Source organism: Mobula hypostoma, chromosome 1 (genome assembly GCF_963921235.1).
Source record: "Mobula hypostoma chromosome 1, sMobHyp1.1, whole genome shotgun sequence".
Taxonomy (NCBI): domain Eukaryota; kingdom Metazoa; phylum Chordata; class Chondrichthyes; order Myliobatiformes; family Myliobatidae; genus Mobula; species Mobula hypostoma.
The window spans coordinates 33462207-33474784 of record NC_086097.1 but is presented as its reverse complement, the minus strand read 5'-3'; the positions used below and the strand labels follow the sequence as shown (position 1 = coordinate 33474784).

General features: G+C 48.5%; 1 protein-coding gene across 2 annotated transcripts in view; it reads right to left on the bottom strand.

Moving 5' to 3' along the window:
* Positions 1 to 12578, bottom strand: part of LOC134345416 (intraflagellar transport protein 43 homolog A) — a 53309-nt gene that overhangs the window by 25178 nt on the left and 15553 nt on the right. For both annotated transcript variants that reach the window (XM_063046058.1, XM_063046049.1), the window contains exons 3-5: positions 8868 to 8932; positions 5622 to 5654; positions 4422 to 4468 (exon numbers count right to left, since the gene is read on the bottom strand). In XM_063046058.1, the coding sequence (XP_062902128.1) occupies positions 4422 to 4468; positions 5622 to 5654; positions 8868 to 8932 (145 nt within the window). The remainder of the gene's footprint in view (positions 1 to 4421; positions 4469 to 5621; positions 5655 to 8867; positions 8933 to 12578) is intronic.

Sequence of the window (12578 nt, the reverse complement as noted above, 5' to 3'; positions counted from 1 at the left end):
CCTCCGTTCTCTCACTCCATCCCTCCGCTCACTCTCACTCCATCCCTCCGCTCACACTCTCTCACTTCTCTGCTCACTCTCTCTCCATCCCTCCGCTCACACTCTCTCACTCCTCTGCTGACTCTCACTCCATCCCTCCGCTCACACTCTCTCTCCATCCCTCCGCTCACTCTCTCTCCCTACCTCCCTTGCTCAGGTGATCAGCAGAGACAGCCGAGGTGATGGGTTCTTTGCCGAGACGGGAGTCTGGAAACCGGTTGGAGAGCTGGGCACAGTGGGCATTGGTCGGCGAGTTAATGTGTGCAGGGATATGTGGTGACAAGTGTGAGAGGGTAGGCAAGGGCCTGACCAGTGTACAGCACACTCAGTAATGGAAAACGCATTCTAGAAAATGGAAAAAATCAACTGCTCATCTGCGGTAAATGCTGTCATTTATACCATGATATCTGCAAGAGAATCAGTTGATACTGAGACACAAAACAGTCTGACAGATTTGACCAGTAAATAATCCTCCACACCGTTAGGTCACACACTCCCGGGATCAAATACAGAGTGAAGCTCCCACCACACTGTCCCATCACACACTCCCAGGTTCGTAGAGTTATAGAAAACTACAGCACAGAACCAGGCCCTTTGGCCCATCTAATCTATGCTGAACCATTTAAAATGCTTACTCCCATCGACCTGCACCCGGGCCACAGCCCTCCATACCCCTACCATCCACGTCCGTATCCAAACTTCCCTTAAACGTCGAAATTGAGCACGCATGCAAAAATTGCTGGCAGTTCGTTCCACAAGTTCATACGCAGACTGAAGCTCCCTCTACACAATCCTATCAAACACTCCTGGGGTCCGACAGAGTGAAGCCCCCTCCACACTCCCAGGGTTAGACACAGAGTCAAGCTCCCTCAACACCATCACAACAGACACTGTCAGGGTGGAAGGAGTCAGACAGAATAAAGCTTCTTCCACATCATCTCAGCCTACACTCCTGAGTCAGATACAGAGGGAAATTCCCTTGACACTGTCCCAGCACGCATTCCCAGGGACAGGCACAGAGAGAAGCTCCCGTCACACCATCCCATCAGACCCTCCCAGGTCAGCCACAGAGTGAAGCTCCCTCTACACTCGCCCATCACACACTCCCGGGGTCAGTCAAAGAGTGAAGCCTCCCCCACACTGTCCCATCACACACTCCTGGGGTCAGACAAGGAGTGAAGCCTCCTCCACACTGTCCCATCACACAGTCCCAGGATCGGACATAGAGTCAAGGCCCCTCTACACCATCCCATACACACTCACAGGGCCAAAGACAGAGTGAAGCTCCCTCGACATTGCCTCATCACACACTCCTGGGATAGGACACACGGTCAAGGTCCCTCTACACCATGCCATCCACACTCTCAGAGTCAGATACAGAGTGAAGCTCCCTCTATACCATCTCATCTGACATTTCCAGGATAGGGGTCAAAGGTTGAAACTCCTTCTGCACTGTCTCATCACACACTCCTGGGATTAGACACAGAGCAAAACTCCCTCAACACTCCCCAGTACACACTCCTGCTGTCAGACACAGAGTCAAGCTCCCTCTACACACTGTCCCTTTTAACCTTTCCCTGCTTCGATCTGTGGCTCCCAGCTGGTTCAGAATACCACTATCATCCTGGTGCCAATGAAAATTGTTAATATATCTCAACACCTACTTGCCAGTGGCTCTGACATTTATCATTGTGAAGTGCTTCAAGAGACTGGTCATGGCATGATCGACTCCAGCTTTCTAGATAATCTTGACCCACTGCAATTCTACTGCTGAAACAGATCTAAGCAGACATCCTCTCACTGGTCCTGCACTCATCCTGTAAAGACAGTTATGTTAGACAATTGTTTGTTAACTACATCTCCATCTTTACTACTCTAATTTCAAGCAAACGTCACCAACTCCAGACCCTGGGAGTCTCCCTTGACTTCCTGAACAACAGACTGCAATCAGCAAGTAATTGCCACAATTATTCTAAACTCTGGTGCTCCACAAGGTTGCGCCCTAAGCCCTCTACTCCTTGTACATTCATGACCACATGGCCAGGTTCTGCTTAACAGCACCTACGTTTGCAGATGATACCATGTAGTGGGCCGCATTGCAAATAAGAAAACAGAACCATGATGTTGTGCCAAACTTTTAACCCTACCCCATGATCAATCTAACCTTTCCACCCTACAGTTCCCATAACCCTCCATTTTACTTTCATCCATGTGCCTATCCAATACATAACAATGAGTTGGAGTACAAGAACAAGATAGAGAGCCTAGTGACATGGTGTCATGACAACAATCTTTCCCTCAGCATCAGCAAAATAGGAGAGCCACTCTTTGACTTCAGAAAGGGGTGGTGCACATGCCCGTCTACAGCAATGGTGTTGAGGCTGAGAAGATTGAGAGCTTCAAGTTCCTAGGAGTGAATATAACCAGTAGTCGGTCCTGGTCCAATCATATAGATACCATGGCCAAGAAATCTCATTAACACCTCTACTTCCTTAGGCGGCAAAACGAATTTGGCTTGTACCCACTGGCCCTTACAACTTTTATCAATGTACCATAGAAAGCATTCCATCCAGATGCATGACAGCTTGGTACGGCAACTGCTCTGCACATGACCACAAGAAACTGCAGTGAGCTGTGGACACGGTTCAGCACATCTGTGAAACCCTCTAAGACTGGTTGTACATCTCACTACCTCAGTAAAGCAGACAGCATAATCCTAGACCTGGACTGTTCTTCCTCCTCCTCCCCTCAGGCCTAAAAGCATGTACCACCAGCCTCAAGGACTGCTGCGTTCACCAGCAACTTTTATGTGTGTTGCTCAAGGACAGCGTCTGGTTCTCTAGTACAATAAGATAGATTCTGGACCTCATTATCTAAATTATGATTTTGCAACTTGTTGTCTACCTGCACTACATCTTCTCTATCGCTATTATACTTTATTCTGCATTCCATTATTGTTTTACCTTGTACAACCTCAATGCATTGTGTAATGATTTGTATGAACAGTATGAAATCCAAGCAACACACGCAAAGTGCTGAGGAACTCAGATGGAAAAGAGTACAGTCAACGTTTCAGGCCAAGACCCTTCGTCAGGTCTCGGATCCTGATTTCCAGCATCTGCAGATTTTCTATTGTTTGAGTATGAAAGGCAATCTTTTCACTGTACCTTACGACATATGATAATGAACTAATTCCAATTCTCTTCACACTTTTCCAGGGTCAGACACAGACTGAAGGTTTCTGCACTGTCTCATCACACACTCCAGTGGTCAGACACAGACCACTGTCTCATTACACACTTCTGAGAACAGACACAGAATGAAGCTCCCTCTACACTGTCCCATTGCACTCCTGGGGATAGGCATAGAGCGAAGCTCCTTCTACACCATCTATCACACACTCTCAGGGTAAGACACAGAGTGAAACTCCCTCCACGCTGTCTCATCGTACACTCCCAGGCTCAGACATAGACTGAAGGTTCCCACACTGTCTTATCATATACTCCTGGGATCACACAGAGTGAAACTCCCTCCACACTATCCCATCACACACTCCCGGGGTCAGACACAAAGTGAAGTTCCGTCTACACTGTCCCATCATACACTCCCAGGGTCAAGCACAGAGTGAAGTTCCGTCTACACTGTCCCATCATACACTCCCAGGGTCAAGCACAAAGTGAAGTTCCGTCTACACTGTCCCATCACACACTCCCGGGGTTTGACACAGAGTGAGGGTTTCCACACTGTGTCAGCTGCTGGGCTGCTAGCATTCTCTGATGAACGGACCTTTCTCACACCCGGCAGCAACAGGTTGCAGCTGCATCCTGGCCGGTATCGAGTGCCTGATCTCATCAAACCCCTTCATCACGGAAACTAAGTACTTCAGTACCACCCTCAACACAGAAGACAGATGGCTTGCATTAGGCGCCAGCTATTTTACATTAGGTTGCAAATTCTAATCTCATTTCGAGCCACTTTATGAAAAGCTCTTTTTTATTCGACACATGATTGTGCAATATATTCACAGTCACAGTCCCAGCCTCAGCCTAACAGCTAAGAATGAGAGAGCAAGCACAGCGGCTTAAACAAAGGCAAAAATTCCATTTCACAACCAATTGATGATATACAGCAGAACCTCATCAGTAAACAGGCGGCAGAGTGAAGTGTGCTCTTGATCCTAATGTGTTACTTAGAGGATACATTCAGCTCTTATAACTTATTTTGCCCTTTGGATTCAGACAGAAAATTGAACAACTACCATGGTGGGGGAGGTATGTGGCTGTACAGTTTATTCTGTGGTTGTTGATGAGGATATCCTAGTTCAGTGTTGACCCAGCACCACCCCACACCCCCCCCCCGATCCACAGCACCTCCACACTCACCTCCATCATCATCTGAGTCCTCAGGGCTCTGGGGCCTCAATCGGTTGCTGGAGAGGACAAACTAGGATTAGGATCATACATACAGTCCGGAATGGTGCCCGGGCACAGTTTGAATGAACCCTTTCACGGAAAAGTTAATTAAAGCCGTGTGCAGCAAGCAACCACCAAACCAACACCCCCTCCCTTCTCGACAAACCTTCTCCACCCAGTGCACATCACTAGTGTACAAAACAGTACAGGTTCACATTCACAGTGTACACATCTCACCTGTCACAGCATTACACACAAACACCTGGCATCTCGCTCTCACACACAACATTAAGAACATCATCACAGCACGGTATTTGATGTTGTGCCAACATTATAACCTATTTTAAGATCAATCTAACCCTTCCCTCCTACATAGCCCTCCATTTTTCTATCAACCGTGTGTCTATTGAAGAGTTTCTTAAATGTCCCTAATACATCTACCTCTACCACCACCCCTGGCAGCAAGTTTCACGTACCCACCACTCTCTTTGGGAAGGACTACCCCAAACATCCTCTTTATACTTCCCTCCAGTCTTCCTAAAATCATGACCCCTCGTATTAGTCATTTCAGTGCTGGGAAAAAGTATCTGGCGATTCACTTGATCAATGCCTCTTTATCATCTTATGCACTTCTATTAAGTCATCTCTCAACTTCCTTCGCTCCAAAGAGAAAAGCCCTAGTTCATTAACCTATCTTGATAAGACATGCCCTCCAGTCCAGGCAGCATCCTGGTAAATCCCCGTAACACCCTCTCTAAAGCTTTCACACTCACACCTGGCATCTCACACCCACCCCCCCCATCACACACACACACACAAATCCCCTCACTTGGCAGGAGGATTGGCAGCTGGAGGAGGAGGGGACAGAGGGTGGTGAGGAGAAGGTTGGGGGAAAGACAGAGGGGAAAGCAGGTGGTTGAGGGTGATGGAGATATGGGGGAGTGGGGGAAGGGGATAATAGCACAGGGTGAGAAGGGGTGGTGAACGAGGAGGGTGGTGGGAATAGGGAATGATGGTATTCAGATACTCAAGGTGAGGGCTGGGGGGTGTCATGGACAGCCACAGTCAATCGGAAGTAACACCCATCCTGACTTCCACTTGCCGCCTTCTGGAAGATTAGACAAAGGGGGCCCCACAGCGTGGTTGGGCAGGGTTTCATAAGGTACTTACTCCTCGAGTTCATCCGACACCTTTCGACCAGATCTGAAAATAAAAGAGTGAGCGCAGTCACATCAGCACTCAATAACATTGAGATTTTACTCAGTCAAGTTGTTACAACCCAAAGAAACTCATGGCATCACTGTCACAGCTGTTTGTGAAGGAATGGTGTGGAGGGAACCTCATTGTGTCTATCCCAGACAGTGTGATGGTACGGTGCGGAGGGAGTGCGTGATGGGACAGGGGGAGAGAGGGTCAGGGCGAGGTGGGGGAAAGAGGGAGAGGGGAAGGGGCAGGGAGGGTGAGGGGGGAGAGGGAGGGGAAGGTGAGAGGTGGAGGGTAGAGGGGGAGGGAAAGGAGAGTGAGTTGGAGAGAGAGGGGGGTGGGGGGGAGGGGAGGGGGAGGGGGAGAGGGAAGGGGAGGGGAAGGGGAGGAGGGAGGGGGAAGGGGAGGAGGGAGGGGGAAGGGGAGGAGGGAGGGGGAAGGAATGGGGGATGGGGAAGGGATGGGGATGGGGATGGGGAAGGGATGGGGATGGGGATGGGGAAGGGATGGGGGATGGGGATGGGGAAGGGATGGGGGATGGGGATGGGGAAGGGATGCGGGATGGGGAGGGGATAAGGGGGAGGCGAAGGGGAGGGGTGAGGAGAGAGGGAGGGGAAGGAGGGGGAATGGGGCAAGGTGGGGAGGAGGTGAGGAAGGGGGAGGGAGGTGAGGAAGGGAAGAAATGGGGAGGGCGAGGGGAAGGGGAAGGGATGGGGTATGGGGAGGGGATAAGGGGAGGGGGAGGGGATAAGGGGGAGGAGGGGAGGGGATAAGGGGAGGAGGAGGGGAGGGGTGAGAGGAGAGGGAGGGCGAAGGAGGGAGGGGGGATGGGGGAAGGTGGGGAGGAAGGAGGGGAGGAGGTGAGGAAGGCGGAGGGAGGGGAGGAAGGGGGAAGGAGGGGAGGAAGGGGGAGGGGAGAGGGAGGAGCGAGGGATGGTGTGGAGGGGGACTGTGAGGAGGGTGGGAGCGAGTAGTAGTGAGGTGGTGAGGGAGAGTTAGTAGATAGGGAAGAGTTAGCTCGATTGAAGGTGAGACTGGATCAGGATCTCTACCCCACCTCAGTGTGTTGCTGACAAACATCTTGTCTATTCAACCACAGGCTGGTGCTGAGGCAATGCCGCCCTCTGCTGTTAATGTCAGCGCTGGCAACTCTCCACAGTCTCACCCCACTCTTCACTGCTGCTGACTACTCTTCACAGCTGTTCCCTGCTCCCCAGTTGCTGGCAATGTGCTGGGGAGGCCAGCAGAGGGGCCCGACACATCAGATCCCTCTGGGACCAGAGGGCACAGCCTCAGAAAAACATAGAAACATAGAAAATAGGTGCAGGAGTAGGCCATTCGGCCCTTCGAGCCTGCATCGCCATTCAGTATGATCATGGCTGATCATCCAACTCAGAACCCTGTACCTGCCTTCCCTCCATAGCCCGGATCCCTTTAGCCACAAGGGCCATATCTAACTCCCTCTTAAATATAGCAAATGAACTGGCCTCAACTGTTTCCTGTGGCAGAGAATTCCACAGATTCACCACTCTCTGTGTGAAGAAGTTTTTCCTCATCTCGGTCCTAAAAGGCTTCCCCTTTATCCGTAAACTGTGAACCCCGTCCTGGACTTCCCCAACATCGGGAACAATCTTCCTGCATCTAGCCTGTCCAATTCCTTTAGGATTTTATACGTTTCAATAAGATCCCTTCTCAATCTTCTAAATTCCAGCGAGTATAAGCCTAGTCGATCCAGTCTTTCATCATATGAAAGTCCTGCCATCCCAGGAATTAATCTGGTGAACCTTCTTTGTACTCCCTCTATGGCAAGAATGTCTTTCCTCAGATTAGGGGACCAAAACTGCACACAATACTCCAGGTGTGGTCTCACCAAGGCCTTGTACAACTGCAGTAGTACCTCCCTGCTCCTGTACTCGAATCCTCTTGCTATGAATGCCAGCATACCATTCGCCTTTTTCACCACCTGCTGTACCTGCATGCCCACTTTCAATGACTGGTGTATAATGACACCCAGGTCTCGTTGCACCTCCCCTTTTCCTAATCGGCCACCATTCAGACAATAATCTGTTTTTCTGTGTTTGCCACCAAAGTGGATAACCTCACATTTATCCACATTAAATTGCATCTGCCATGAATTTGCCCACTCACCTAACCTATCCAAGTCACCCTGCATCCTCTTAGCATCCTCCTCACAGCTAACACTGCCGCCCAGCTTCGTGTCATCCACAAACTTGGAGATGCTGCATTTAATTCCCTCATCCAAGTCATTAATACATATTGTAAACAACTGGCAACAAAAGAGCAACGTCACTTTAGAACAGGATGAGGAGGAATTTCTTTAACGAGAGAGCAGTAAATCTGTGGAATTTATTGCCACAGGAGGCCAAGGAGTTCAAGTCAATGGGCGTATTTAAGGTGGAAGTTAATAGGTCGTTGATTAGTCAGGGCATAAAAGGTTACAGGGAGATAGGGTTGAGAGGGAAATGGATCAGCCATGGTGAAATGGTGCAGCAGACTTGATGGCTGAATGGCCTAACTCAGTTCCTATATCTTATGGTCCACACACCCAATAACCACGCCCAATTGCACCTGAAACTCCTGGGGCACTGAAGGAAGAGACGAGCAGCTCAGTGACAGGGATCTACATAGTCCATTATAGGACAGTACAGGCGCTTTGGCCCCCAGTATTGGGCTGACCTTTAAACCTACTCTAAGATTGAGCTAAACCTTCCCTCCTACATTGCCCTCCATTTTACTTTCATCCAGCAGTCCAAATATGTACTGGCGGCAGTTCGCAACGTTGTCATGCTTCTGGTGCCAACATGGCATGCCTACAACTTACTCATCCTAACCTGCATGTCTTTGAGATACAAGAAGAAACCAGAGCACCCAGAGGAAGCCTGAGTAGTCATGGGGAGAGCATACAAAATCTTATAGAGAGCAGTGGGAATTGAATCCCGATTGCTCATCACAGGTGCTGCAACAGAGTTACACTAACTGCGTCACTACTGTGCCATCACTTCCTCTGCTGAGGGAAGTGGTTTCCTGCAATCTCCCCTATCTACAGCGCTCAATCTGATACACCTCACTCACGATCCCTTTCACCTCCTCCACCCCAGGGAGACACAGGGTGAAGGCATCTCAGCTGACTGCTGCAGACGGTCAGGCTGAATTGGGCGAGGTTGGCAGTGATCGCAAGCGTTCGGCACTCACTTGGAGAGGCGGGGGGTGTCATCTGCCCATCCTCCCTGTCGACGGGTGGGTTTGCTTGGGGGGCCCTGAAACAAAGGCAAATAGGTTAGATCATGCAAGTGCACGGCAACAAAAGCCAGTGGCACGGAGAGTGGAACCTGTAGAGAGGTAGCAGATATGTACGATCAACTTCCCACAAAGAACAGCTAGACCCATTGTGCCATAACTTGCATGCCAGTGTCAGGAACATGGTGAGTACAGGAGTTGGGATGTTATGTTGAGGTTGTATAAGACATTGGTGAAGTCTAACCTGGAGTATTGTGTGCAATTCAGGTCACCTACCTACAGGAACAATATCAATATGACTGAAGGAGTATAGGGAAAATTTACAAGGATGTTGCTGGGACTTGAGGACCCGAGTTATAGGAAAAGGTTGAACAGGTTAGGATTTTATTCCCTGGAGCGTAGGAGAAGGAGGAGCGATTTGACAGAGGTTTACAAAATTATGAAGATTATAGATAGGGTAAACGCAGACAGACTTTTTCCACTGAGGTTAGGTAAGACTAGAACTAGACGTAATAGAAAAGGTGAGATAAAATATTTAAGGGGAACATGAGGAAGAATCACTCAAAGGGTGGTACGAGTGTGAAATCAGAAGTTTTCGGATGACTCTGCCATAGTTGGATGCATCAGCAAGGGAGATGAGGTTGAGTACAGGGCTACTGTAGGAAACTTTGTCACATGGTGTGAGCAGAATTATCTGCAGCTTAATGTGAAAAAGACTAAGGAGCTGGTGGTAGACCTGAGGAGAGCTAAGGTACCGGTGACCCCTGTTTCCATCCAGGGGGTCAGTGTGGACATGGTGGAGGATTACAAATACCTGGGGATACAAATTGACAAAAAACTGGACTGGTCTATGACAATAAACTGGACTGGTCTAAGAACACTGAGGCTGTCTACAAGAAGGGTCAGAGCCGTCTCTATTTCCTGAGGAGACTGAGGTCCTTTAACATCTGCCGGAAGATGCTGAGGATGTTCTACGAGTCTGTGGTGGCCAGTGCTATCATGTTTGCTGTTGTGTGCTGGGGCAGCAGGCTGAGGGTAGCAGACACCAACAGAATCAACAAACTCATTCGTAAGGCCAGTGATGTTGTGGGGATGGAACTGGAATCTCTCACGGTGGTGTCTGAAAAGAGGATGCTGTCTAAGTTGCATGCCATCTTGGTCAATGTCTCCCATCCACTACATAATGTACTGGGTGGGCACAGGAATACATTCAGCCAGAGACTCATTCCTCCGAGATGCAGCACAGAGCGTCATAGGAAGTCATTCCTGCCTGTGGCCATCAAACTTTACAACTCCTCCATTGGAGGGTCAGACACCCTGAGCCGATAGGCTGGTCCTGGACTTATTTCATAATTTACTGGCATAATTTACATGTTACTATTTAACTATTTATGGTGCTATTACTATTTATTATTTATGGTGCAACTGTAACGAAAACCAGTTTCCCAGTTTCCTCCGGGATCAATAAGGTATGACTATGACTATGACTAAATAAGCTTCAAGCAGAAGTGGTGGGTGCGGATTTGATTGCAACATTTAAGAGAAGTTTGGATAATTTCTTGGATAGGAGAGGTATGGAGGGCTAGGGTCAGGTGTGGGGTCATGGGACTAGGTAGAGTTACAGTTCAGGACAGACTAGATAGGCCAAAGGGCCTGTTTCTGAGCAGTGGTGCTCTTTGGTCCAAGTGTGAGAAACAGTGAGGCAGCGAAGATATGGGGCTGCTTTGTGTTCAAAATACACAGAATTAAATGAACAAATAAGATTAATTAAATTAAATCAAAGACAAAGTCAAAGTTAAGTTTATAATCATGGGCACAAGTACACATGTGCACAGATATTGGTTTATTAATGTCACATGTATGAAGATTCAGTGAAAAGCTTGTCTTGAATACTGTTCATAAAGATCAAATCATTGTACAGCAATGAAAAACTCACTTGCATCAGCATTGCAGGTACATACCAGCAGAAACGCAGCATTCACAAAAAACGAATTTAGCAATTTTTACAAGGAAGAATGTAATTAGAACAGAAAAAACAAAGTTCATTTTAATGGTCATTGTGTTGCTAAACAATAGTGATTAGGGTTATGTGAATTGATTTAAGATCCAAATGTTGAAGTAGCTGTTGGTGAACCTGGTGGTGTGGGACTTCAGCCTTCTTACCTCCTGCCCGATGGTGGCTGTGAAAAGATAGCATGGCCTGGGTTGTGGAGATCTTTGAGGAAAGATGTTTCCTCCTTGAGGCAGCGCTTCCTGTAGATGCTACCGATGGTGGGGAGGGATGTGTCCATGATATACTGGGTTGGGTCAACTCTACAATTTCTTATATTCCTGTGTATTTGAATTGTACCAGACCATGATGCAACCGGTCAGCATACTTTCAACAGTACATCTGTAGAAGCTTGTCCGAGCGTTCAGTGACAAGCATACTTCCAAGAAAGTAAAAAAAAACTGGCACGCTTTCCTCATGTGCTGGGCCCAGGACAGGTCATCCGATATGCCAATGCTCAGGAATTTAAAGTTACTGACTCACTCCATCACCGATTCCCCAGTGTAGACGGGTGCATGGAAGGGGAGAGAAGAGAGAATGGTACCTTTTGAGTAAGATGGTTGCTTTACCGAAGCAGTGGGAAATGTAGACTTGGAGGAGAGGCTGCGACAACAACTCTCTGCAGTCTTTTGTGATCTCAGACAGAGTAGTTGCCATACTAAGCCATGATGCATTTGGATAGGATGCTTTCTTCAGTGCATCAATAAAAATTGGAGAGGTTCAAAGGGGACATGTTGAATTTCTTTAACAAAGAGGAGCATTTGTGAGCTTTTTTGGTGGCTGTGGTGTCAATGTCTTTGGACCAGAACTGGCTGTTGGTAAAATCTCAGATGGCAATGAGGAGGCATACAGCAGTGAGATAGAGCAGCTGGCTGAGTGGTGTCACAACTTCACACTCAACAACAGTAAGACCAAAGAATTGATTGTGGACTTCAGGGAAAGTCAGGAGAACGCACACCAGTCCTTATCGAGGGGTCAGTGATGGAAGGAGTGAGCAGCTTCAAAATCCTAGGTGTCAACACCTCACAGAGGATCAATCCCAGACCCAACACATTGATGCTGTCATGAAGAAGGCATGTCAGTGGCTTCATTACTTCATTAGGAGTCTGAGGAGATTTAGTATGTCACCAGAACCCTTGCACATTTCTGTAAAGGTACAGTGACTGTATATAGTTACAGTTGGTGTACAACTGTTCCCCCCCATTACAAGCGGTGTGGGACAGTCCCACAAGTAGTCAGTGGGCGGCCATCCTACAATTACAGTCAGAGTGACACAGTCACCCATGCTGGTGTCAGTGTGGTGCTGGCCTACAATTACAGACAGAGTGGGACTGTTCCCCATTATAGTCAACATGGGGCTGTCCTACAGTTCATCGGTCTGGGGCCATCACTCCCAGTTGCAGGCAACCTGAGGCTGTTACCCTAGTTATAAGTGGTGTGGGACTGCCCCACAGCTACAGATGTGCTGCTGTCCTTCCCCCCCACCCCCGAGTTGTAGCCAGTATAGGGCTGTTCCCCCCTCACTACAGTTGGCAAATTTTATCCTACTTTTACAGTGTGCATGAAATCCTTACTCCATGGGTCATTGCTTTCAGTTGACACAGGAGTAAATAAAC